Below are 25964 nucleotides of genomic sequence, written 5' to 3'. Positions count from 1 at the left end.
ACAATTTATCATATTAGAAATTAAAACTAAAAAATTTTAAAACATAAGAATGCATTGGCACAAACGCCATCAATCATCATAGGAATGATCTTTAACATATGTCACATGGCCTCTGGGAAACTCCACTGCACATGGGGGTGAAAAAGGCAAATATTGTGTTAGCGTTATTATGAAAATAGATTTAACCCTGTGGTCTCCCTCCAAGGATCTTGGAGATCCTCAGGGGACCCAGGACTACCATGTGAAAACTGCAGCTGAGTTAAAAAGAGCCTGGAAAAGAGAGGTAAAAATTGGAGATGATGCAACATTATAAAGGAAGATAGGAGGTGTTTGGTGCCTCATTGGAAGTAGAAGAAAAGGAAACCCTCCTACACTCTTGGTGGGAATGTAAATGGGTGCAGCCACTATGGAGAACAGTATGGAGGTTCCTTAAAAAGCTAAAAATAGAACTACCATATGATCAAGCAATCCCATTGCTGGAGAAAAACTCTAATTTGCAAAGATACACACACTCCATAGCAGCACTATGTACAATAGCCAAGGCATGGAAACAACCTAAATGTCCATTGACAGAGGAATGGATAAAGAAGATGTGGTACATATATACAATGGACTATTACTCAGCCTTAAAAAGAATTTGCAGCAACATGAATGGATCTAGAGATTATCATACTAAGTGAAGTAAGTCAGACAGAAAAAGACAAATACCATATGATATCACTTATATGTGGAATCTTAAAAAAATGAAACAAATGAACTTATTTATAAAACAGAAATAAATCCACAGACATAGAAAATAAACTTATGGGGAGTTCCCATCGTGGCACAGTGGTTAACGAATCCGACTAGGAACCATGAGGTTGCGGGTTTGATCCCTGGCCTTGCTCAGTGGATTAAGGATCTGGCATTGCTGTGAGCTGTGGTGTAGGTCACAGACGCAGCTTGGATCCCGCGTAGCTGTGGCTCTGGCGTAGGCTGGTGGCTACAGCTCTGATTGGACCCCTAGCCTGGGAACCTCCATATGCTGCAGGAACGGCCCTAGAAAAGGCAAAAAAAGAAAAGAAACTTATGGGTACCAAAGGGGAAAGGGGGAGGGATGGATAAATTAGGAGTTTAGAATTAACAGATACACGCTACTGTATATAAAATAGAGAAACAATAAGGTCCTACTGTATAGCACAGGTAACTACACTCAATATTTTGTAATAACCTATAAGGGAAAAGAATCTGAAAATGAATTGTGTATATATATATATATATATATATATTTGCTATACACCCGAAACTAACATAACATTGTAAATCAACTATACTTCTTTTTTTAAAAAAAAAAAAAAGGAAGAAAAAGTAAAAGATGACCCCAAGTTTTTAAATTCCAGGGGAGAGGAAGTCAATGGAAGAGAGAAGTGTCTCTGGTTAAAAACAAAGAGAAGAAAGCAGTGGAAGGGAAGAAGGTAAATATATTAGGAACGGGGTCAGGGCAGGGCCAGGGGTGGGGGTGGGGTGAGGTCCTGGAGCAGGACAGTGAGGTATGAGATCCAAGACCCTTGCAGTGATTTGCCCTGGGGTTAAGGCAAGATGCCTCTGCAGTTGAGGAATAAGACGGAGAGGGGAAAGGTAGACAGCAGAAAATGAGAGAGAAGTAATAAAAATATAGATAGATAAGAATATTTGCACCGCATTAACTTTGGATCCAATACTATGCTGAATGCCTTACATGCCTCACTCCCTTTGACCCTCAGGACAAGGAGGAGGCGTGGGGAAATGGATATCGATGGCTTCCTCAGGAAACACAGAAGGTCAAATTCACCGCCCAGCGCATGTGGGGGAAAGGGAGGCAGAGCCACAGTCTCGATTCCTGCAGCGGGGCTACGAGGAAAGGCCTGGCCGCCCAGTTGGAAGGTCCTGAGGGTCTGGATGCTGGAATATATGCAAACTGAACCAGGTCAGCCTGGATTTTCCCAGATGCTTACTTGACAAGATGTGGTCATTCATTATTAAGTAGTTGTAAAAATACAAATTATCCACCTGGCTGGAAAATACTATACAAGTGAGAGGCCTGGCAGGGCTGCTTTACACCACGTGCTTTATTCAGTTCTGCCTCTTGTCTGAGCCTGCCCGGCTGCGTATCCCAGCATCTCAGGGGTCCCACAAAAAGGTGGACAGAGCTCAGTGTCCCCGGGGACACCTGGAGGGAGAATCTGATGAGACACTTAGGACCCTTCTAAGACCCTGCCAGGCGTGTGCACGCTGATGGCTTGTTTGTTTCCTTCCATCTTTTTCCTCCAGGACCTGATCCAAAAGAAGACCTGGTCCTTTCCTCCAATCTAGAGTCTCCTGGAAACTGCAGGAGAACCTTGAGTTGTTCCCCAGCCCTCTGGCCTTTGCTCCTAGACAGCAAGACACACACATGGCAAGAAAGTGTTTGGAGTCTCGGGACACTGGTGCCTGGGCATCTCACTGAACAAATCCACCATGGCCTTTATACCCTGGCAAGAGGATCAAACAGTGAGGTGGACCAGAAGCAGAGAAGGACGAGCCCCAGGTCTAGATGATGCTGCCCATTCCTCATCACATCAGGTCTCAGCAGAGGAGCCTTCTGCCAGGGCTTGAGGGGCAGAGTCAAGGAGCCTAAGGCAAGCCCTCCCCTGCTCCATCAATAATGCAGGCGCCCCATGAATAATACAGCAGCAGTTGCTTTGGGGCAAAGCTTACCAACACCCAGCCCTGGCCCCAGGATGGCCCAGGGCCTAATCGCAGGGCCCTTGGGGCTCCCAGTGGATTAACTCAGCCCCTCTGAGTCTCTGCATACAGCCGAGGCCAAGCCTGGGGGTTTAGAGAATGCTGATCCGTGCCAGTAGTCATGCTGGTTTTCTCCTCCCTCCACAGCTTTGGTGCTGCAACCTCAGGGCCAGGGGGTGGCAAATAGGGAAGTGACCCAAGTCTGTTTCACAGAAGAAAGCACGCCCCAAGGGCATCTGGAGACACCCACAGTCCAATACTAGAAAAAGCATCCAAACAGGAACCTCCTGTGTGGCGTGGCAGGTTAAGGATCCCAAGTTACCACTGCTGTGGCACAGGTCACAACTGCAGAGAGGGTTCTATCCCTGGCCCGGCAAATTCCACATGCTGAGGGCACAGCAAAAACAAAGGTGGGGCGGGGAGAAAATGCACTCAAAATATCTGAGTTGGGCCAGCTATAGCACCTTGGGTGAATACAGGAGATGAAGAGCGTCCTCCCCAACCCCCAGGAAATAAATAAATGTGTCAGAGTCCTAAGCCTAGTAGCTGTGAATGTGACCTTATTTGGAAATAGATATAATCAAGTCGGGATGAGGTCATTCTGGGTTTACGGTGACCCTAAATCCAGTGACTGGTATACTTCTAAGAGAGAGAAGGGGGAGATCAAGGACAGAGACAGGGAAGGCAGCCACGTGAAGATGGAGGCAGAAATGGAAGGTGCAGCCCCAGGCCAAGGAGCCCAGGAGCCACCAGAGGCTGGAAGAGGCAAAGAGGGATTCTCCCTAGAACCTCTGAAGGGCGTGCAGGCCTGCTGATACCTTGGACTCCCAGCCTCCAGACCAGTGAGTCATTTTCTGCTGCTTGAAGCCACCAAATTCAGGGTGATATCTTAAAGGAGCCCTAGGAAATGAACACAGTAGATAACTTAATTCTCCACAGCTCTGTTTTCACTTCTGTGAAATGGGGGAGATTGTGCTCAAGCTTCCCTCTTCACAAAGTGATCACGAAGATTAGAGATAATATATATTAATACGGTGTGTGAAGTAAAAGGGGCTATTAAGAGACCGGAAATGATTATTCTAATAACAGTATTATTATCATGATTGTCCAGTGATTTCCTTGAGAGTCAGTGGTCAGGGCCAGGATGGGGAAAGGAAAGTGCCATGATCAGCCCAAGCCTGTCCCTGATACCTAGTTAATATTTTACCAAGTCGATTCAATCTGCAAATTATACCAGGGGCAATTATCATTTCGCTTTAAGAAAATGAAATATTCCAATCTATTTTAATCATGTCTGCTCTGCGTGCACAGGGTATTAAGAGAAGCCTGTTCAAGATACACTAATGGTCCTCAGGGTATTTCTGGAAGGTTTCTGTGCTGTGAGTTCATATCCTCTGGTGTCTCTTGCCTTTGCCTAAGTTATACCATGGGATTCAAAATCTAAGCTTCTTTTCTTTCTAATTCATTCTTTATCCCTCAGACAATCTTTTTGATCCTTGCACTGAAGTTCCAGTCCTCTCTATAAGGAAAAACCATCCTGCCATAACCAGAAACTTTAGGGAGCACTGTGCAATGCCCACTCACATGTCTTCAAATCCGTGCCACTGAAAGAGTGCTGGCTACTCCGAAGGGCATCTCAAAAGATCCCTCCAGTTCTAGGGAGAGGAACACAGCCCAGTTGGATGAGAGGTAATGGGCCAGATGCTCAGCCAAGACCATACTCTTCTCTCACAAAAGTAAACAAGGAACCAGTGAAGTCCCAGCCAGTGGCAAAGGCTCTGAGATTCTAATCTTTTTTTTCCCCTTTGATGCCACTCAGAGGAGCTGCCATCTTGAGAGTGGCTTCTGGAAGGAGATGCAAAGCCTGCGGGCTGTGTTGCTGAGCTGTGTTGTTGGTCTTTGAAAGCAGCAGGCCTGGGTGGCTATAATGCTGGTCAGCACAATACTGGTTCCCATTTACTTGCCATGGGATGTCGAACCAGTTATTTCACTTGGCCGAGCCTCCAGTCCCCCCTTTGTCTGAGTTTAAGGACACTATCCTTGTAGGAAGGGCGGAAGAGAGAAGAGATGGAATATCATATACATTAGGTATTCAGTACATGCCTCTTCCTTCTCCTTCTCTGCCACTGGAAAAGTCCTAGACACTCAGCCCTTCTGATGAGGAATCCCAACAGCATTGTTTTTATAGCAAGGATCAGAGCAGGGGCTGGTTGGAGCAGCAAGAGCTCCTCAACAATGGAACAAAACATGCTAAGAAATTGCTGACTGCCCTAGTCTGCTCCTTCTGTTCCCACAGAAAGTCACTTGAAGCCTCACACTTCTGCCCTTGTGACCGTCCGCTGCCACAGCGTGCAGGGCCATTGTCCTCTGGCCTCTAATGCCAAACTTCTTTCTTCCTGGAAATGCCCGCCCCATCCCGACACCCCAAGCCACAGGCTCCTTTGGGCAGATCCCTGGCGGGTTCGAGGGCTCATGGCAGATGGTGCCATGTGGACTAATCAGGAAGTCAGACAAGAAAATACTCCCCCCTGTTCCATTTGCCAGGAACCGGGATTGTTTGGATTTTAATCACAGTCACAGCTAAGAGCCAAGGCATGGCCCCTCCGGCCAAAAGATAAATTTTCCACTCTCAACATTCAATCCTTCCTCAAAAAAATGGACCCCTACTGGGGCAACTGCTCCTCAGAGGGGGGCTTCTTTATTTTCCAATGTAATTTTTTCCTTATTTAACAATATGACAGAAATAAAATCCTCCTTGGTCCTGGTGGCTCTCACACACTGCCTCACAGGGAGAGAACGTCTTCATTCCCCCGTAAGTCACATCTGGCTCACGGGTGTATTGATCCTGGCAAAGACGAACGCAGACTCCCATGATCCTCTGGGAGAAATCTGACATTTTCCTTAAATATATATCCATGAAACAACTGTTTCTAAAACTCCATGAAACAGGTCGCCAGGGCAGCACACCATTGATTTCTCATCCAGTGATTTTTTTAGAAGGAACACTGAACGTTTTCTCAATAACTCAGCCAAGTGCAGACCCAGATGGTCCCCAGAGAGACACTATCCCTGGCCTCCTGCAAAGGAAGGGGCAGGTGTCCCTAGAGAACCAAATGCCAGACTCCTGAGAAAGAGCGCCCCTAGTCAGCTCCCTTGCAGCAGGGCCGCTGGTCAGTTCTAGGACAATGTAAGAAAAAATTGCCATCAGGCATTTTTTGGGAAAATTATTGTAGAACAGATCCTTGGATTAAAAGCAGACTGAAAAAGTTGAGAGATGACTGAGCACAGTGATCAAGATCTTGAGTCCCTATGCCACCGCTTAGTTAATGGGTGACCTTAACCAAGATACTTAAGTTTGCTAAGTACCCCCATGTCCCTGAATGTGCAGTGACAGTAGTTGTTCTGACCTGAGAGAATTGTTTTAAGGATTAAGTTAAATAACCTACATAAATCAATAGATTGCTTGGCATGGGGCCTGGCACAGAAATCGGTGTTAGTGATAATTGAAATAGTCATGTTAATTTACCTCTAATGTCTTTCCCAACTATAAAGATGGGAATGAAGACATGCATTAAGGGTAACAGTCTACATGGAAATGTCTGTGACCTTGTCTAATTTTTCAGTGTTTTATAAACAAATAATTGTCTATTTACCTTTCTCCAAGCTCATGTAGGAGTTTTTATTGGTGCACATCTGGATGGCAGCCCTATATGCCTAAAGAATTCTGGTCACTATACCTATTGTGCTCATAGCAGAAGAGAAGCCTGGTTGGGGGGTGGGGGCAGGGCTAAAGCCTAAGGAAGGAGAGCACCCCACAGCTATCTTGTTCTCTACTCTGCTATGCTGTCAAAGAGACCATCTCTGTACTTCCCATCCCTGGAATGGCCCATTTAAGCATCATATTTAAGCATGGACCCACAGGCACTTGGGTCCATGAGGATGAGTAGGGTATACACAAGACTGCATCGGGATGTAAATATTCCCCTCTCTGCCCAACTGGTCAGAAAAGGTATGACTCATCCTTGAACTCAGATCTTACCTAGGTGGAGGGAGAACAAGTTGAAAAGGCCAACAGCATAGGCAGGGATCCAAGGCCAATCACTGACCCTTGGTAAAGATAGGCAAGCAATCCGCATTCAGTGGATTTGGATCTGAGTCACCAAGTAACAGGAAGCACACATAAGCTGTATCTCTGGAATCCTGACTCCCTAACTCCATCCATGCCTCAATTTCTTCTTAATTTATTCTTTGATTCATTCCCTTAACATAATATGCCATCCTTCATGAATAGAGATGACCCCAATGATTAACACATCAACATGAATTATTTTTTCCACAGTGGTCATGAGCTTTCACTCATCCATACAACATGCATTTGTGCAAAATGGCTGTCTGGGGTAGGAGTGCATTGATCAGCTTTGGAATGTAGTAAGGCTAAATAAATGGCCTTAGCCCCTCTGGGATGCCTACCCCCAAGCCAAATAGGTGGACACAGATCATGAGTAGAAAAGACATGCAATCTGAAATCAGATGCATGGGGTCAAGTCCTAGCTCTACCAATCCCCAGAAATGCCATCTTGGCTGTGTCTCACATGCCCTTCTGGAGCTCAGGACCCTCACCTCAAAGTGTAGAGACACATTTTATATGGGAGGTATAATAATACCTATCTCTCATGATGCTTGTGGTAAATCAAAGGTCATGTAAATGCAAGCACACCTAATAATCCATTTATATATTACAAGTGTTATTTATTATAAATTGAAAATCATTCTTTATCATTATAAATATATATATGGTTATAACTAATTACTAATAGATCACAAAACTAGGTCTTGCTAAGAGATGAGATTGCTGTCTTCTGAAATTATTGTGCCAGAAAGAGCATCGGAAATCAAGGGCAGAGTTCTCACTGTGGTGCAATGGGATCAGTGACATCTCTGGAGCACTGGGACACATGCCCACACACACAGTGGGTTTAAAGGATTCGGTGTTGCCACAGCTGTGGTATAGGTCACAGGTGATCCCTGGCCCGGGAACTCCAAATGCCATGGGTGTCCAAATAAATAAATAAAGTTAAAATATTCATAAAAATTTAAAAAAACAGAAATTAAGGAATTTGGTAGCTCGCTCTCACTGAACATGGTACACCCATGTCATCCAACCCAAGAAGCCCCTTCAGGTATACAGGTATATTCCTAGCCTCAGGTGGCTCCACCCAACTTCTGACCACCACTCCACTGACTTGGACAGTCTCCAAAACCAAACTTACAATTCCCGAAGACTCAGCGTCTGGAAGAGCTGCCATGAGAGTGTGGTGAGCCGGTTACTCGACAGGTTTCTGCAAGATTAACAAATAAAAAGGTAATTAAAGGATGATCTAGCATAATGCATGCTCTCTGGAGTGAGTGTGGTCATCTCATAAGATCCTGGCTTCGTTGTTCTCCTCCTTTGCTCCATTCAGCTAACAACGTATCTGCCAGTTGTCAAGGCCACAGATCAAGTTTGGAAAGGATGATGAGACTTTTTAAAGGGCAAGGTTTTTACAAATCTAATCAAATCAATAAATAAAATTTTCTTGTGCATTCTCCCATATCTTCTCACCACCATAAAATTTCAGAAAGCCTTTTTAAAGCCACCCTCCCAATAGGAGGACAGAGAACTCTCAGGGTGCATAAGCAGCAAGTATTCCCTTTTTTAAATTGAAGTATAGTTGAGTTACAATGTTTTGTTAGTTTCTGGTATACAGCAAAGTGATTCAGTTTCATATATATGAAATATATATATCCTTTTTCACATTCTTTTCCATTATGGTTTATAACAGGTGTTGAATATAGTTCCCTGTGCTGTACAGTAGAACTTGGCTGTTTATCTGTTTTATATAGTAATTTGTATCTGCTAATCCCAAACTCCTTATTTATCCTCTCTTTTTTATTATTGAGGTATAATTAACATACCAAAAAAGCTGTACATATTTAATATATATGTCTTGATGAGTTTGAAGATAAATACACATCTGTGAATCTATCACCATAAACAGTGTCATACACTTAACTGGCATCTCTAAAAGTTTCTTTCCTCTTGATTTTTTTTTTTTTGGTGATAATAACATCTGATATAAGATGCACCCTCTTCCCAAATTTCTAAGTACAATACAGTCTTGTTAACTATGCGCTACTCTGTCCTGTAGATATCGAGGACTTGTTCACCTTGCATAAATGAAACTATTGTGCCCAGTTACCAACATTCTTATTACTGACACAAGTAGAACAAAACTCTGCAGATCACCTACAATTCCTTCAAGCCAGTCTCTCCACTGAGCAAACCTGCCCATCAGTGATCAAGATATCAGCCTTTTTGTTCACACTTCTGTTCTCCTCCTAATGGCTATTTAATTGTTCTCATTAGGATGTACAGGGGAAAAGGAGTAGTCATTAGTCTTCTGAATAAAAGAAGAAACACACCCACAGTTATTACTTTGCCAGGCTCAACAAACAACTTTTGATGTGATAACAGCCCTTCAGGGCAGCAGTTGGAGTCGTTAGAGCTGAAGTGGCACCCCAGGAACCGTGTACTCATCTGCTGAGGACAACGGAGAGCTGTGAGAATTGCACTTAGGTAAACGTCTATCCACATGCACACAAGCACGTGTATATTTATGGTTATTAAATATGTAGGTAATCAATGCAAACATGGACTCCTATTTATACACATTTGCATATGCTTCCAGGTACACCTATATTTAGAGGACTTCTACAACAAATATTTGTTGAGAGCCGAATATAGGCTACTCCAAGGAAGGAGGGGGTGGATGGCAGATAAGATCTCTCCAGAACTTATGTTCACGTGACAAATGAATAAGCAAGAGAAGTGCAGTTTGTGATGAGCAGAAGGAAGGGTGTAACCAAAGTGATGCAAGTTAACTGATGCAGGAGAGAGAGAGGACTACGTGAGAAGATGCTTCCAGAAGTGCCCTCCCAGAAGGGAACGTGAGAGCTGAGACCAGACGAGTGAGAATGGCTGGAAAGGGGGCCAGTGAGGAAGGAAGCAGAAGAGTAGTCTGGGATGAGTAGGAGAGGGGGACACCACATCCTCCTTGCTGGCCAATGTAAAGAAGTCAGATTTTATTTTAAGGAACAACAGAGGGCACGGGATGGTTTTAACCAGGGGCGTGGCATAATCTAATTACCATTTTTTCAAATAGGCAGCCAAGATCGGAAGCCATCAGGACAATTAGGAGCAGTTGCAGTATTCCAGGCAAGAAGAGGGAACAGAGACAGTTAAGTGGGTGGATTCAAGCTGGGTGTGGTCCTGTTGTACAGGACTGGGCAGAGGAGGTAAAGAGACCTGAGTGACCAGGAGAGTAGCGTCCTTTAGTGAGCAGAGGAAGGCTGCAAAAGGGTATCAACTGGGGAGCAGTGTGGGGATCAAGAGCAGATACCAAATCTGAGATGCCTGTGAATCTCCAAAGAGAGAAATGAACCAGCCTATTGGATGCCTGGATTTGGAGCTCACGGGGAAAGTTCAGGCTGTGAGATCGCAGAGAGTAGACAGCTCACCCTAGGAGCAGACATTCAAACCTGAGCACAGCCTAAGGGATGGAGCTGCCCCTCCTCATCTACTGCAGCTCTATCTCTGGTGACAGCCCATGACTGGGGGTGGGGGAAGAGACTCCATTCTCAAGGTGCTGGGGACCGGAGGCAAGGGAAGGTGTCCAGGTAGGTGTCCCCCAGGTCTACTGTCACACTCTCTCCTTTCAGAGTCCTTGCACCCACACAGCCTCTCTAGGAGAGCACTGTCACCCACTCCCTCCTGCAGGGTTGGAGATCCTCACAGGCTGGAGATCCCCCTCTTCCCCTTGCAAGGCTGTGACAACAAAGGCTCCCACTAAAAACCTACCAACCTCTAGCCATTCGTCTGCTGAGGTTTATAAAATGTTAGCAATTGCCTGTCTCATTCCCAACTGCTTCATCCCCCCATTAATCAGAAGGAAAGGAGGATAGACCTGAATGACAGCTACTTGAGGACAGTAAGCATCTCCCTCTTGGGAGGGAAGAGTAGGGGATCAAACATACACCCTCATCAAAGTCGCTGACCTGACACCAGTGAGTGGACCCAGAGCTGGCACTCAGGGCCAAGGATCACAGGTTTCGGCACTGCTCTATGTGTCTCTATGATGGTTCAGTAAAGGTGAGGGACCCATCCATGTAGACGTTTCCTGTTTTGTTTGACTTTTCCTGGTTTACTGTCTACACACAATAGCATCAATGGCAGCAGAAATCAGACAAGGCCCAGGGGCCTGGAGCTCTCTGCCCGACGCCAGTCCTGCCTGGAACAAAGGCCCCTGTTCCAAAGCTGAGCACCAGTTCCTGTGAGAGGCGGTCACTGAGCCCTGGGAAACACACCCTCCACCCCCACCCCGGGGCACACAGGAGCGTCAGGTGAAGTGGGGGCCCAGGCCCATGTCTCAGGGAAGAGCAGCCCAGGAGTGTGCCAGGACTTCTTGGGGGCCCCAGGCAGGGAGCAGGCTGCCAGCAACGTCCTTTCACAAAGGTCATGTTTTGCTACATTAGGCAGAAATGTCAAGAGAAAATTGGATTCTGAAAGAAAGAAAATAACAGGCATTCTGGGCAAATAAAGAATAAGCAATAGCATTATCTCCTTATTACAAGTTAGAGGGGAGGGGTCTGGGACACCTGTAAGGGGGGTCCTGCTCTCCCAGTGTGTCTCATCTGCAGCTACACCCCCTCCCCCGACAGCCAAGCCCCACTCCTGGAGGAGAAAGGGCCCTCCGACGCCTCTAGCTCTTTGGCCAGATGGAGCGGTTCTGTCCATGATGCCCACCCCCTTCTCCCTGACTGCCCGACGTGAATAGATCACCTTATCCTTCTGCTGTTCAGACATTCTCTTTGTCTCAGTCCCACCCGGGCTCCCACCAACACTGCCACAATCAACAGCTGCCACTCACCGAGGGTTTACTAGGCACCAGCTACTGTGTTATGCACATCTACGTCCATGACCTCACTTAATATTTGCAGCCAACATACAAGGCAGGTATTGCTATTATCTCCATGAGGGAGATGAAGAAACTGGGGCTCGGAGGTTGCTGACCAAAGCTGAACAGCTCTGAGTAGCTTTAACATAAAGACTCTGACAAGAAGCAACAGGTGGCATACTCGGGAACCTTTGCAACTAATACACAGACATGTACACACCCACATATACATACACACAACCCAGAGTGTGTCTCCAGAGAAAGCGACTCTGTGCTGCACAAGTCCCAGGAGGGGTGCAGTGCGTACAACCTGGGCAACTGTACACAGCTCCCTGCTAGAGACACATAGTAGAAGCATCCAGCCCTGGGGATAAACAAACACACAAAAGACAAGTAAGGCAAACAGACACCCCCACAAGGCAAGCATGGTACATGTCTGGCCACCCTGCCCTCAGAGGCGTTTATGAATACTCACCATGCAGGGCAAATTTGGAAGCTGAGACACTAGCTTTAACCAAAGTACCTCCCGGACTCACTGCCCCTGATTTTCCTTCTAGTTGATGCCTCACCTGTATTCATTCACCTGTCATCAGTTATTGATGGGCCTGTTACCCTGCTCATCAGACAAAGGTTTAATTAAGAACCATCCTGTCTCTGGGCCCCGAAGCAGCTAAGCCTCCTCCTCCCTAACACATCTATTATTACCCATCTCTGACTTTTGCTTGAGTCGATGGCCAGTTTCCAAGGCACCTGACCACTGGAAATAATTCAGTGAACAAGATGACGCATCAAACACTTTCCCCAAATCAAGCTCCATGCATGGCTCCTGTATCCCTCATCTGAGATACCACACAAAGCCATTCACCTTGTCCTGCACTGCCGGCTCCCTAATGGCCTCGACTGGGGGCGCAGAATAATGAGCAATGATAACACAGCTCCCAGGCGCTCTGGAAACAGGGAGCCAGACACACAGGTGGCCAAATTCTGACCTTGAGGAAGGACAGGCTGAGATGGCCTCTTGTGCATTAGCCCTGTGGCGAGCATGGTAAGCAGTCCCTCAGCCCCCCAAAGGGGCATCCACCACAGCAGGACAGAGCCCCATGGATGGGAGAATGTCACCCTCTGCCCCTTGAACCCTGCTGTCCAACAAGCGGGTCAGCCAGGATAGGGCTCTGCGGCCAAGAGAAGCCAACCAGGGACTCCTCTGTTGCCCTGACATGCCACAGGGCCTCCGTCTTCTGGGACTGGCACTTGAGAAGGAGACACCAGTTTCCATCCATAAAGTGATCCTGAAGACGGAGACTCTGTGGATTTCCCAGGTCAAGAGTGTGGCTGACACTTGGAAGTGCCCTCTCTTCTATCAGCAGAGGCAGGCCCAGGGGATGAGCCGCGTTAGGAACCGAGTGGGTAAGGGACTGTGGGTGGCAGGGGACCCCGCCCATCCCTGGTTGTGAGCCACGCTGTCCCTGCCCCCACCCGCACTGCTCAGCCCCGCATCCCCTGTTCATGTCCACACTGCAGGTCTTTGCCGAGCAGCTCAGCTCCCACTCAGCTCCACTTCTGCATCTCCTCGGTCTCTGCCACCTGGGTTTTCTCTTCTGCTGCTATGGACTGCACTCGCCTCAAGATTCATATATTAAAGCTGGAACCTTCATGACCTCAGAATGTGTTGGTATTTAGAGACAGAGCCTTGATGGAGGTGATTAAGGTTAAATGACTCCGTTGAGCTGAACCTTAATCTGATAGGACAGGTGTCCTTTAAAAAAATATCAAGACACAGACATGCACAGAGGGGCATGCCATGAAGGCACAGGGAGGAAAAGTCAACCTCTACAAGCCAAGATGAGAGCTTCAGAGGGGACCCCTGCCAACACCTTGAGCTTGGACTACTGGCCTCCAGAACAGTGAGGAAGTAATCTCTGTGGCTTCAGTCCCCCGTCTTCAGTGTCTGTTATGTTTGCCCTGGCAGACTAGTACCCCTTCCTCAGCCTCTCTTCTGCCCCAAGGCCTGACAGCCATGGTGGCTGCCTAGCTGTGAGCCCTGAAAGCCACCAAGTCACGATGTCCTGTTCCTCCTTCACTCTGCCTATGTCCTATCACTCGAGGGAACCAGTTTCCCAATTAGGATCCAGCCACTAAGACTCAATCTGGCCTCCTTCCCTTTGGCCAGCCCCCGCCCTCCACTGCCGCCCCAGGCAGACATCAGTCTCCTTCAAAAGATTGTTATGATGATTTCCCTTTGTGACTCAGCAGTAATGAACCTGACTAGTATCCATGAGGTTGCGGGTTCGATCCCTGGCTTTGCTCAATGGGTTGAGGATCCAGTGTTCCCATGAGCTATGGTGTAGGTCACAGACGCGGCTCGAATCTGGTGTTGCATGGCTGTGGTGTAGGCCGGCACTACAGCTCTGATTTGACCCCTAGCCTGGGAACTTGCATATGCCACAGGTATGGCCCTAAAAAGAAAAAATAAAAGACAAAAAACAAGATGGTTTCAAGAGGACACAGACCCAGGGGTGTGCCCAGTGTCCTTGTGGTGAAGGCCTCAGCTTCTGACTTTCCCTAGTGGATCCACACTGCTGCTTAGAGAAACCACTATTCTAAGAATCCCTGTCTAGACTCAGAGCATCAAGCACAGCTGCCCAGACTAGAGCACAGGTTCAGCCCCACCCACTCTCACAGGCTCCCAGGGCTGTGGCTTGCAGACTGCCACCCTCATATTGTAAACCTTACTTCCTCCATTCACAAAGGTAGCATTTGAAAGATGCAATCCTTCCTTCCTGAAGACCCGACACCCCCTTGGCCACTATGTCTCCCCTTCCTATTTTCCCCATGAAAGAACTATCTCCCCGGTCTTCTTGGAGATAGCTAATACAATCCCTGCCATGCCACACTGCAATGCCTTTGACATTGCTACAGGATCTGGAGGAAGTCAAGAAGGGGGAGTTCTTTGATGGAGCACCAACCCAACAGAGGGTTTGCTGAAAAGGAACAAACCATGGAGAAGGAGGAGGCTGATGACCACTGCCTGCTTCTCCAAGAGCCATGGACCTTACACCACATGACCTTGAGCTTGGGACTTTGCACACATCAGCCCCCCACAGGGATGCCTGCAGCCCCCCATGAGTGGCAGTTAGGGTGGCTGCCGTCAATCTCCTGGGGTTGAGCCAGTGGGAAGGAAGGAAGCTCCAGGCCATCTCATTACCAAGGTCTGCTGCCAGCCCCCATGGTCCCTTGAGTCAACCCCTTAAATTCAGCGCCTGTGGCAAGGAAGCAGGTGCTGCCGCCCAATGTTCCTCGTGAAGGCCAAAAAATATTTTTCTACATCATTGATGTATTTGCTTTTCCCTCAATTAAATTGCTGTAAAAGGGGGTGTGGGTTAAAGCCATCTGAGCCATCTTTATTCAGCTAAATTACACTGGATGGCTCATTTAATGAACTTTAATGAAGCCCAAATGCTTTCTCTAATCAAATCTCAAGTGACGTGACTGGTGTCCCGACCTTAGATCAGGAGACTGGAGGCAGCTTCCCCACAAGGTCCTGTGCTGAGAAAAACCAGGGTTTCCCAGAGAATGTTCCTGGGAATCTGACATCTGCGGATGCTAGTGGGTATTACAAGGGGAAAAATGTCATATTGCTTGAAAAAGGTGGCACCAAATGAAACTAAACAGGCCTATTCACTGCAGAACTTCTCAGAGCCTTTACCAAGTGAAGGATCTCACCCACGGAGTCTCTCAAACATTGGATCACAGAACCTTCTCCCCGTATCCTGTAGCAAAACTATCCCCCTGCACAAAATACTTAGAGAAATGATCATCGTAATCAGAAATACATATTTGGTCTTTGTCCATGGTTCCTGGTTCGTAGCTCCCAAAACCCTTGAGATTTCTTGAAGGATAAGAGCAACAGGAGCATCTTTTCTTAACATTTAGTCTCCTATCCTCAGTTCCTGAAATCACTTCAGAGAATTAGGTGATTTTTAAAAATCCCCCAGAGAAGGGGGTCTGATTGCCAGAGGAGCCCACCATGAAGAGTTTCCAATGAGGGAATTAGTCACCAATGGCCAATGATTCCATCAACCATGCCTACAGAGTGAAGCCCCCATAGAAACCAAAGGAGAGAACTGGGGGCTGGGGAACCACAACACCCACGTGCCACCATGTCAGGCCCCAAACTCCACATGGGCAAGGGCTCCTTTGGTCAGGACCTCACCCTATGTATCTCTTCATCTGGCTGTTGATTCATAATCATTTAATACGCCAGTAGTCTAGTGAGTAGGCCAGTTTCCCAAGATCTATGAGCTGCTCTAGCAAATGAATCAAACTGAGGAAGGGGTCATGGAACCTCTGATTTATAGCCAGTAGGTCAGAAGCCCAGGTGACAATATAGACTTTCAACGGCATCTGAAGTGAAGGGTGGTCTTATGCGGTCGCTTAACTTGTGAGATATGACACCCTCTCTGGGTAGAGAGAGTCAGAATTGAGTTGTTCTGAGAGACACCGATGGCATCCAGGATCTCTTACTGCTGTGGGAGCAAAAAACCCCTCACTGGAGTTGGGGGCAGATTGTTCATCACTGGGTTCTGAGGTAGGTCAGCAAGCTGTGGCCTGTGGGACACCACTGTTTCTGTAAATACAGTTTTATTATAACACAGTCACATCCATTTATTCACACCTTGCCTATGTCTGTGGTCTGAGTGGAATAACAGCCCTCCACCGAGGTCCACAGCCTAATCCCTGGGATATGAGAATAGGTCAACTTCTACACCAAAAAGGACTTCGCAGATGTGATTAACAGTACAGGCCTTGAGATGAGGAAATCATCCTTAATTATCTTGTGGCCCAAAATAATCACAGGGGTCCTTAAAAATGGAAGAGTTAGCTGGACAAAACTACAATTCAAAAAGATACATGCACCACTATGTTCACTGAAGCACTATTCGCAATAGCCAAGACTTGGAAACAACCTAAATATCTATCAACATGAATGGATTAAGAAGATTTGTCCAAGGAAGATGTACAGATGGCCAATGAGCACATGAAAAAATGCTCCACATCACTGATTATTAGAGAAATGCAAATCAAAACTATCACGAGGAGTTTCCATTGTGGCTCAGTGGTTAATGAATCCAACTAGGAACCATAAGGTTGCAGGTTCAATCCCTGGCTTGGCTCAGTGGGGTAAGGAGCTTGTGTTGCCATGAGCTGTGTTGTAGGTCACAGACGCGGCTTGGATCTGGTGTTGCTGTGGATCTGGTGTAGGTTGGAGGTTACAGCTCCAATTAGACCCCTAGCCTGGGAACTTCCATATGCCATGGGTGTGGCCCTAGGGAAAAAAAAAAAAAAAACCTACCACGAGATACCACCTCACACTGGTCAGAATGGCCATCATTAATAAGTCCACAAATAACAAATGCTAGAGAGGGTGTGGAGAAAAGGGAACCCTCCTGCACTGCTGGTGGGAATGTGAGCTGGTATAAACACTATGGAGAACAGTATGGAGGTACCTTAGAAAACTATACATAGAACTACCATATGACCCAGCAATATATCAGAACAAAACTTTCCTTAAAAAAGACACATGCACCCACATGTTCATTGCAGCTCTATTCACAATAGCCAAGACATGGAAACAACCCAAATGTCCATCAACAGATGATTGGATTAGGAAGATGTGGTATATATACACAATGGAATACTACTCAGCCATAAAAAAGAACATAATAATGTCTTCTGCAGCAACATGGATGGAACTAGAGACTCTCATACTGAGTGAAGTCAGTCAGAAAGAGAAAACAAATACCATATGATATCACTTACATCTGGAATCTAATATAAGGCACAATGAACCTTTCCACAGAAAAGAAAATCATGGACTTGGAGAATAGACTTGTCATTGCCAAGAGGGAGGGGGAGGGAGTGGGATGGATGGGGAGCTTTGGGTTAATAGATGCAAACTATTGCCTTTGGAATGGATTAGCAATGAGATCTTGCTATGTAGCACTGGGAACTATATCTAGTCACTTATGATGGAGCATGATCAGAAAATAGAATGTATATATATGTATGTGTAACTGAGTCACCATGCTGTACAATAGAAAAAAAAATTGTATTGGGGAAATAATTTTTTAAAAAAAGAAAATTAATCACATGAATAAAATAAATTCCTAAAAAAAAAGAGAAGATTTGGCACATATGTATAATAGAATACTACACAGCCATTAAAAAGGGGAAAATAATGCCATGTACAGCAAGAAGGATGGACCTAGAGATTCTTACACAAGTGAAGTAAGTCAGAAAGAGAAAGATAAATACAAGGTGACATCACTTCTATGCGGAATCTAAAATATGATACAAATGAACCTATCTATAAAACAGAAACAGACTCACAGACATAGAGAACAGACTTGTGATTGCCAAGAGGGAGAGGGCAAGGAGTGGGATGGATGGGGAGTTTGAGGTTAGTAGATGCAAACTATTACGTTTAGAATGGATAAGCAATGAGGTCTTGCTGTACAGCATGGGGAACTATATCTAATCTCTTGGGATAGAAAATGATGGAAGATAATATAAGACAAAGAACATGTGTATACATGTAGGACTAAGTCACTTTATTGCACAGCAGAAATTGATACAATACTAAAAATCAGCTATACTTCTATAAAACTAAAAAAAATGGGGAAAAAAGAAAGGGGGAGGAAGAGAGATCAGAAAGAGATGCAACAATGGAAGAGAGGACAGAAGGATATAATAGAGGAAGGGCATCAAAGGCTAAGAAATGCACATGACCTTTAGCAGATGAAAGATGCAATGAAGCAGATTCTTCCCTGGGGCCTCCAGAAGGGAACACTGCCCTGCCCACACCTTGACTTTAGCCCCATGAGACCTGGGCAAGACCTCTAACCTACAGAGTGTAAGACGATCAATTTGTGCTTTTGAAACACAACGTCTACAGTAATTTGTTACAGTCCCAATAGAAAACGAATACAGATTATTTTGCCTTAGAGCAGCAGAATTGAGCAGTTGTGACAGAGACCAAATGGTCCACAAAGCCTAAATTATTGAGTGTGTGGCCCTCTACAAAAAGCATACCAACCCCTGGGATAGCCCAGCACAATAGAAATATAATGTGAGCCACGTATACTTTTTGAAAATTTCCATAGTCACATTTTAATACTTGAAAAGAAAAAGGTGAAATTAGTTGTGTTCATCTATTTTACTTAACCCAATCTATATAAAATTCCATCAATTCATGTGATCTATATAAAAAAATACTAATGAGGGAGTTCCCTTCATGGCTCAGTGATTAACGAACCCAACTAGGATCCATGAGGATGTAGGTTCCACCCTGGCCTTGCTCACGTGGGTTAAGGATGCAGCACTGCTGTGAGCTCTGGCGTAGCTCGAAGATGCAGCTCGGATCCCAAGTTGCTGTGGCTGTGGCTGTGGCTGGAGGTTGCAGCTCCAATTGGACCCCTAGCTTGGGAACCTCCATATGCTGCAGGTGTGGCCCTAAAATAGAAAAAAAAAAAAGAAAGGAAAAGAAACACTAATGAGATATTTCATATTTTTTTTTGTACTGTGTCTTTGAAATCCATGTGTATCTAACATTCACAGTACTTCTGAATTTGGACTGGCCACAATTCAAGGGCTTAATAGCCATGAATGTTCAAGGCTACCATACTGGAAAGGCAGCCCCAGAGAATCTGTAAACCCAGGTGCTGACTGAGATCCTCAGCAGAAAAGAGAAGCCAGCAGGTAGAGAAATATAACTGTAAGTTCGCCACAGTCATGTGTCTCTTCCCCAGGTGCCAATCTGACTCAGAATCTAGCAGTCACGTAGCTTTCTATATGGAAAAGAATCACTCCAGTTGTCCCCAAGCGCATGGCAACATCCCTGAGTGGTTGCCAGTCTCCTCTTGGGCTGGAGAAGCATAGAACAGGAAGGAAAGGAGTCCTTCTCATGTGTTGGAGAAGGATGCATGGGAGACCAATTTGGGCACAGATTGCTGGACTCTCATAATGCTTGGCCCATCTTATCAAGCCCAGATTCCACCTTGAAGTTCAATTCTTTTCCCACGATGACCTCAACCTCCTGCTCCCATATAGTCTCTCACCACCCACACCCTTCCTCCACCCTTCACCCTCTCCCCATAACCAACCCTAAAGACCCACCATAAACAGAATGGTATCACCCAGCAGGCAGGCTGCGCTGTGGAGCTTCCTGACATGTCCTCTCTCTATGCCACTGTCCCTGGTGCTTTCCACACCCTTCATGCTCTTGTTCACACCCTGAAGGTTCTCTATGTATGGCCAGTGTCATACACTCTGAAACCTTCCTTCCCTCCTCCTTCTCCCACTGCATCTTGCCTGGGCCTTGAGCACAGCCACATCTCAGACTACACTTTATTTTTTTTAATTTATTTTTTTGTCTTTTTGTAGGGCCGCTCCTGTGGCATATGGAGGTTCCCAGGCTAGGGGGCTAATCAGAGCTGTAGCCACCAGCCTATACCAGAGCCACAGCAATGCGGGATCCAAGCCGCTTCTGGGACCTACACCACAGGTCACGGCAACACCGGATCCTTAATCCACTGAGCAAGGCCAGGGATCAAACCCACAACCTCATGGTTCCTAGTCAGATTCGTTAACCACTGTGCCATGATGGAAACTCCTCAGACTACACTTTAAATGACAGCTGTGCATGTGTCAGCCTCCCCCATCAGACTGCTTATTTCTTCCCCTCTTCCTTACTTCCATCTTTCTTTTTCTCTTTCTTTTCGTTTTTTAGGGCCACACCTGCAAATATGGAAGTTCCCAGGCTAGGGGTCAAATCAGAGCTATAGCTGCTGACCTACACCACAGCCACGGCAACTTGGGATCCGAGCTGCATCTGTGACCTAACTGCAGCTTGTGGCAACACGGGATCCCTTAACCCACTGAATGAGGCCAGGGATCAAACCTACATCCTCACACAGACAACGTCAGGTCCTTAGCTGACCGAGCTACAGTGAGAAGTCCCAGACTGCTTTTCTCGAAGGCAACAATTTCTTTTCAGTTGGACATCCTTTATAGCACCCGGAATCCAGTAAGTGATCAATAAATGTTCAGCAAGTTCAGCTGAATTCCCACAAAACTTCAGCCAGTCCTACCTCTGCCACTTCTATGCTCTGTGACCCTGGACAACTCCCTTAACCTCTCTGTTTCTCAGTCCTTGAGTTGTGGCCAGGATTAGATGGGGTAGAGCAAACAGGGTGCAGAAAGCAGGTGGTCCAAGGCCTGGCCCTCAATGAACACAATCTATCATTATTCATGGATGGCGTCTCTTCCCTTATCTGCTCATCTCCAGACACCAAAGCTGCAACAGGCCAACCTCATTAAAACAGACACCAGAGGCCCAGGCAATGCCCCTAATTCAGTATCAACAAAATCTCATTTCAACAAAATAATAAGGAAAGCCATTCTAATGAGACGACAGGTAGCACATCCCTCCCTTGGAGAGGTGCTGATGCTGATGCCCTGCCCATCACAGCCTACCCCTCATGTGCTGGATCCCAAAGGCCCCACAGATCCAGAGGAGAAGCAGCTCTCACTCTGAGGCCTGCATGGCAGAGATTTGGTCACAGGTCCCTCTGCATCTGGGTGTTCAGGCCAAAAGTCCCGGAAAAGCCCATAAAGTCAGCTCTGTTCCTTCACCCACCTGATTTGTACCAGACCTTGAGTGTTATGGAGACTATTCTGGGGGGCTGCTCCCTGGGAGTTTCTGTTCAAATTAACTGAAAGCTTATCGCCCTGAAGCATGTGAGCTGTCTCTGGAGCCCTGGGCAGGCACAGCCTGACAGACATGCACGTCCCAGCAGTGGCCCTCTCAGAGGCCAGGGTGGTCGTCATGGCCCAGGGAGCCCACAGCCTCAAGAAGGGTTCCAGTCCATGAAGGATTCCATAAGGATATGGCCAAGATATCACACTCATCTTGAACTCAAGAGCTGTCACAACAAGAGGAAAACAAAGATGCAGAGAGCATCTGGGTGAGCGTCTCTGGGAAAATAAAAACACCACAGTCAAGAGACTGCCCTCTGAAGCCGTGGGTTCCACCTCCCCATATTCAACTGCCGATGGTTGGAATTCAACATTGGTTGAATCCGTAGAGGCAGAACCTGTGAATATGGAGGGCAGACAGTCCCATGCCATTTCATGTAAAGACTTGAGCACCCTCAGATTCTGGTATCTGGCGGGCATCCTGGGAACAATCCCCCAAGATGATGTCGAGGGAAGACTTACTGAACAAACTCAAAGTGGGGTTATTGAGGGAGGAGGGACCAGAGGTGAGTGTGGTGCAGGCCACACCCCAAGCAGCTGCCGAGGGTACCATCAGGACCAGGAAGGATGCTGGGCAGGGAGAAGGGCAGGGGCAGGAGTGCCATGTTCCTCTTCTAGATGCAGGAAGCATATTCCTGCTAATTGTTTTTTAGCTGGACAAGGCACCTGGCCTCTGAGATCTACTCCTGGGATTCAAGGAAGATCTATGACTCCTTCAAAAACACAAAATTGTGAGCATAAAGCTGCTTTGGGCTTTTGCATAAAGAAATTGGATTAGGCCAACATCACATCCCAACCCTTCTTCAAGATGAGTGGTTGAGGAATCAGGGGCCAGGTATGGATTTGAGGAAAGCATCCAGGACTATGTTCTCCAGCTCTGGGTGTCAGAATCTCCCAGAGGCTTGTAAACCATAGAGCCAAGCTCCACCTCCCTCCAGAGTTTCTGATTCGGTAGGTCTGACCCAGAATTTGCACTTCTATGCAGTTCCCAGGAGATGCTGATGTTATTGGCTTGAGGACCTCACTTCAAGAATCACTGATCTAGTGAAATGTTGTTTTCCCAATGAGTTTACTTTGGTTCCTGTCAAATCCGTCTGCCCTGAAAGTTTGGATGATCATACATATATAGGAGAATAAAACAGTCATGTGTCTACTTGTGGTTACCAAGGCAGAGGGGGAGGAAGAAGAATGGACTGGGAGTTTGGGGTTGGTAGATGCAAACTATTACATTTAGAATGGACAAGCAATGAGGTCCTACTGTATAGCACAGGGAAATGTATCCAGTTTCTTGAGATAGAACATTATGGAAGATAATATAAGAAATGTATATGTATGTTATGACTGGGTCACTTTGCTATACAGCAGAAATTGGCAAAGTGTAGTAAATCAACTGTACTTTATTTTAAAAATATATAAGAAAAAAAACAAACAGTGATGTGTCCAGATATAAAGAGACAATTGTCAGGAGCCAAGGGGCTGCTACAGGGGCTCCTGGGAACAAATGCCATTGTTTATAGCCAGGAAGGGGACCCAGGGCCCCTGAAACTTGGCGGACAGTCACCAGTTGGGAGATGTCACTAGGAAGTCTGGAGAAGGGCTATCACCACGCTGGAAATTGACTAAAAAGAAAAAGTAGGGCCCTGCTGCCCAAGTGCTTCCTGACTTTGTGGGATGAATCTGTTTGCTCTCTACCCACCCCTGCCTTCTTCGGCAGGAGTTCTGACTATAGAGCCTGGCTGTACCACCTGGAGACTGTTTTAGGGAAACCCATGGGGGCTCCCTCTGAGAAGGAGGCCTTTTTGAGCCCCATGTCTGGAAAGCCTGGAGGATGAAGGAAGACCAGGAATCAGGGAGAGTGAGAGGCAGCGAGGGTGGTCCAGGCTGCTATAGGAGAAACAGGCCTATGGGACAGGATTAGAGAGAGAGTGATGAAGATACTGAGACCAGAGCCTCCAAACTGATGGGGGTGATCAAAGGCAGGGCCGAGGAGCCTGGCAAGTGGAGGGGTTTGCCTGTGTGCAGGCTGAGCCAGGGTTCTGGGCAGGGAGAGGGGAGGGCAGGCAACAGCAGACCAGAACCACTGCCCAGGAAGAACAACCTGCTTGCACCCCTAACCCCCGTCCCAGGGAAGCCACACTCCTGCCTGCCCAAGGAGGGAGGGGTCCCCTTCAGGAGCTTGGAGCAATGTATCATTGACTAGGGCCAAAAGAAGATCAAGGCCACCCTCTGGAGTGACCAGGGGGAAGCAGAGATGACTTTGCTGACAGTGGCCTGAGGACTTCATGAGCCTCTGTCCCTGCCCCTCTTCCCAGACCAGAGTCTGAGGAACTGAAGGCTAGAGCTGGACACTACCTGCCTCCCTTCCAGCAGAGCCCAGGAGGACACATGAAGGCCACTGGTGCTTAGGGTCACAGAGATCAGGTAACAGATCAGGTAACTGGGTAACAGATTCTTTTTTTTTTTTTTTTTTTGCTTTTTAGGGCCGCAACTGCAGCTCATGGAAGTTCCTAGACTAGAGGTCAAATCAGACCTGCCGCTGCCGGCCTTAACCCACTGAGTGAGGCCAGAGATCAACCGGAATCCTCATGGATACTAGTAAGGTTCACTACTGCTGAGCCACAACAGGAACTCCCCAGATTCATTTATAAGACAACGTGCATGGGCAGCTAACACTGCAGGGAGAGCCAGGTCAGGCATGTGACTAACGGAAGAACCTCATCATGTCCCTGTGGTACTGTTCCGCAAAGCCACAGCGAGTAGGCAGGCAGAGATTTTCAGAGTGTGTTCCTCAGACCAGCAAGAGAAGCACTGCTGGGGACTTGTTGGAAATGCATGTTCCCAGGGCCCCCACCCCAGACCTGGTGGGCCCAGCAGCCTGTGCTGTATCAAGCTGTCCAGGTGGTGCCGTCTCTGGCTCAAGTGTGAGAACCTTGAGTATGGTGTAGTCATAAAGAGCCCTGACTCTGCAGCCAGAGAGGCAGTCTGGACACTTGTCCCTGGCCCTCCCGAGTCCAGGGGCTTTCCCTAAAAAGTTACTGAACCAGCATCCCTGGGTCTCAGTCTCTGTGTCCTGACCACAGAAGTCACAGCAGAAGCCTTAAGGAGCAGCTCTGAGGAGTAAGGTGAATTGAGTGCCCCAAACAAGAGCTGGGCACATAGCAGGTACTCAATGCCTGGCTGGTGGGAGGTGGGGGGTGGAGGCGCGTAGTAATGATAGTACCTAACATGCACAGTGGTCCTCACATTCTTTAAAGGTTTTGCATATAAGATCCAACTGCAGGAGTTCCCGTTGTGGCTCAGTGGTTAACAAATCCGACTAGGAACCACGAGGTTGCGGGTTCGATCCCTGACCTTGCTCAGTGGGTTAAGGATCCAGCATTGCCGGGAGCTGTGGTACAGGTTGAAGACTCGGCTCGGATCCTGCATTGCTGTGGCTGTGGTGTAGGCCAACAGCTACAGCTCCAATTAGACCCCTAGCCTGGGAACCTCCATATACCACAGAGTGGCCCTAGAAAAGGCAAAAAGGCAAAAAGACAAAAAAAAAAAAAAGATCCAACTGCAACAACTCCCTGAGCAGTGTGCTACCATCATCATCGTCATTGTCAAATCTCCATCATCCTTGTCATCCTCTCTGCCTGACAGAGGGAAGATTATGGAACAAGGAGGTCTGAAGCTGGCCTTGGGTAAGCAGCTGCTGCCTGGGGAATCGGGGAATCAAACCCCAGCAGTCTGGCTGAAGATTGTGTCCTTTACCACCTGCCAGCAGTCGCAGAAGGAACTGTGCTATTGAGGTTTCACCTCCTGGGCTCCCAATGACCCTCAACTGTTACCACCACCAGGGCAGGGTCCTACTGTCCTTTTTTTCTTTTTTTTTGGGGGGGGGGCGCACCCATAGCATATGGAGGTCTTACGCTAGGGATCCAATCAGAGCTACAGATGCTGGCCCACACCACAGCCACAGCATTGCCAGATCTGAGCCATTTCTGTGACCTACACCATAGCTCACAGCAACGCCAGATCCTTAACCCACTGATCGAGGCCAGGGATCAAACCTGAAACCTCATGGTTCCTACTCGGATTCATTTCCACTGTGCCATGACAGGAACTCCAGGGTCCTACTGTTCTTAATAGGATTTGAAAACTCTTCCCCAAACCACCATCTGGGAGGATGGGACATCAGATCCCTGAAAGAGGAATTCAAGCCAAATTTCTGATTGTGTCCCCTGAACTAACTGGGACCATGTGTAAAAGCCACAGAGGCTGGAGGTCCAGCTTCTAGCATCAGGGAAAGGTGTGGAGAATCGTCAACCAGAGATGACCTATGTAGTCCCCCCTCAGCTGCAGCCCAGACCCCAGGCAGAGAGGGGTCTGGCAGAGTCATACACACAACACTGTCCCCAGGGCTGGGGCATC

General features: G+C 47.1%; 1 protein-coding gene across 3 annotated transcripts in view; it reads right to left on the bottom strand.

The window, feature by feature from the left end:
• Positions 1 to 25964, bottom strand: part of NTRK3 (neurotrophic receptor tyrosine kinase 3) — a 380311-nt gene that overhangs the window by 260473 nt on the left and 93874 nt on the right. For all 3 annotated transcript variants that reach the window (XM_047767504.1, XM_047767505.1, XM_047767506.1), the window contains exon 4: positions 8013 to 8081. In XM_047767504.1, coding sequence (XP_047623460.1) covers positions 8013 to 8081 — 69 coding nt within the window. The remainder of the gene's footprint in view (positions 1 to 8012; positions 8082 to 25964) is intronic.

Source organism: Phacochoerus africanus, chromosome 2, assembly GCF_016906955.1.
Source record: "Phacochoerus africanus isolate WHEZ1 chromosome 2, ROS_Pafr_v1, whole genome shotgun sequence".
NCBI classification, from domain to species: domain Eukaryota; kingdom Metazoa; phylum Chordata; class Mammalia; order Artiodactyla; family Suidae; genus Phacochoerus; species Phacochoerus africanus.
Note: the sequence above shows the minus strand (reverse complement) of the source record. Positions and strands in the feature narration are given on the sequence as shown.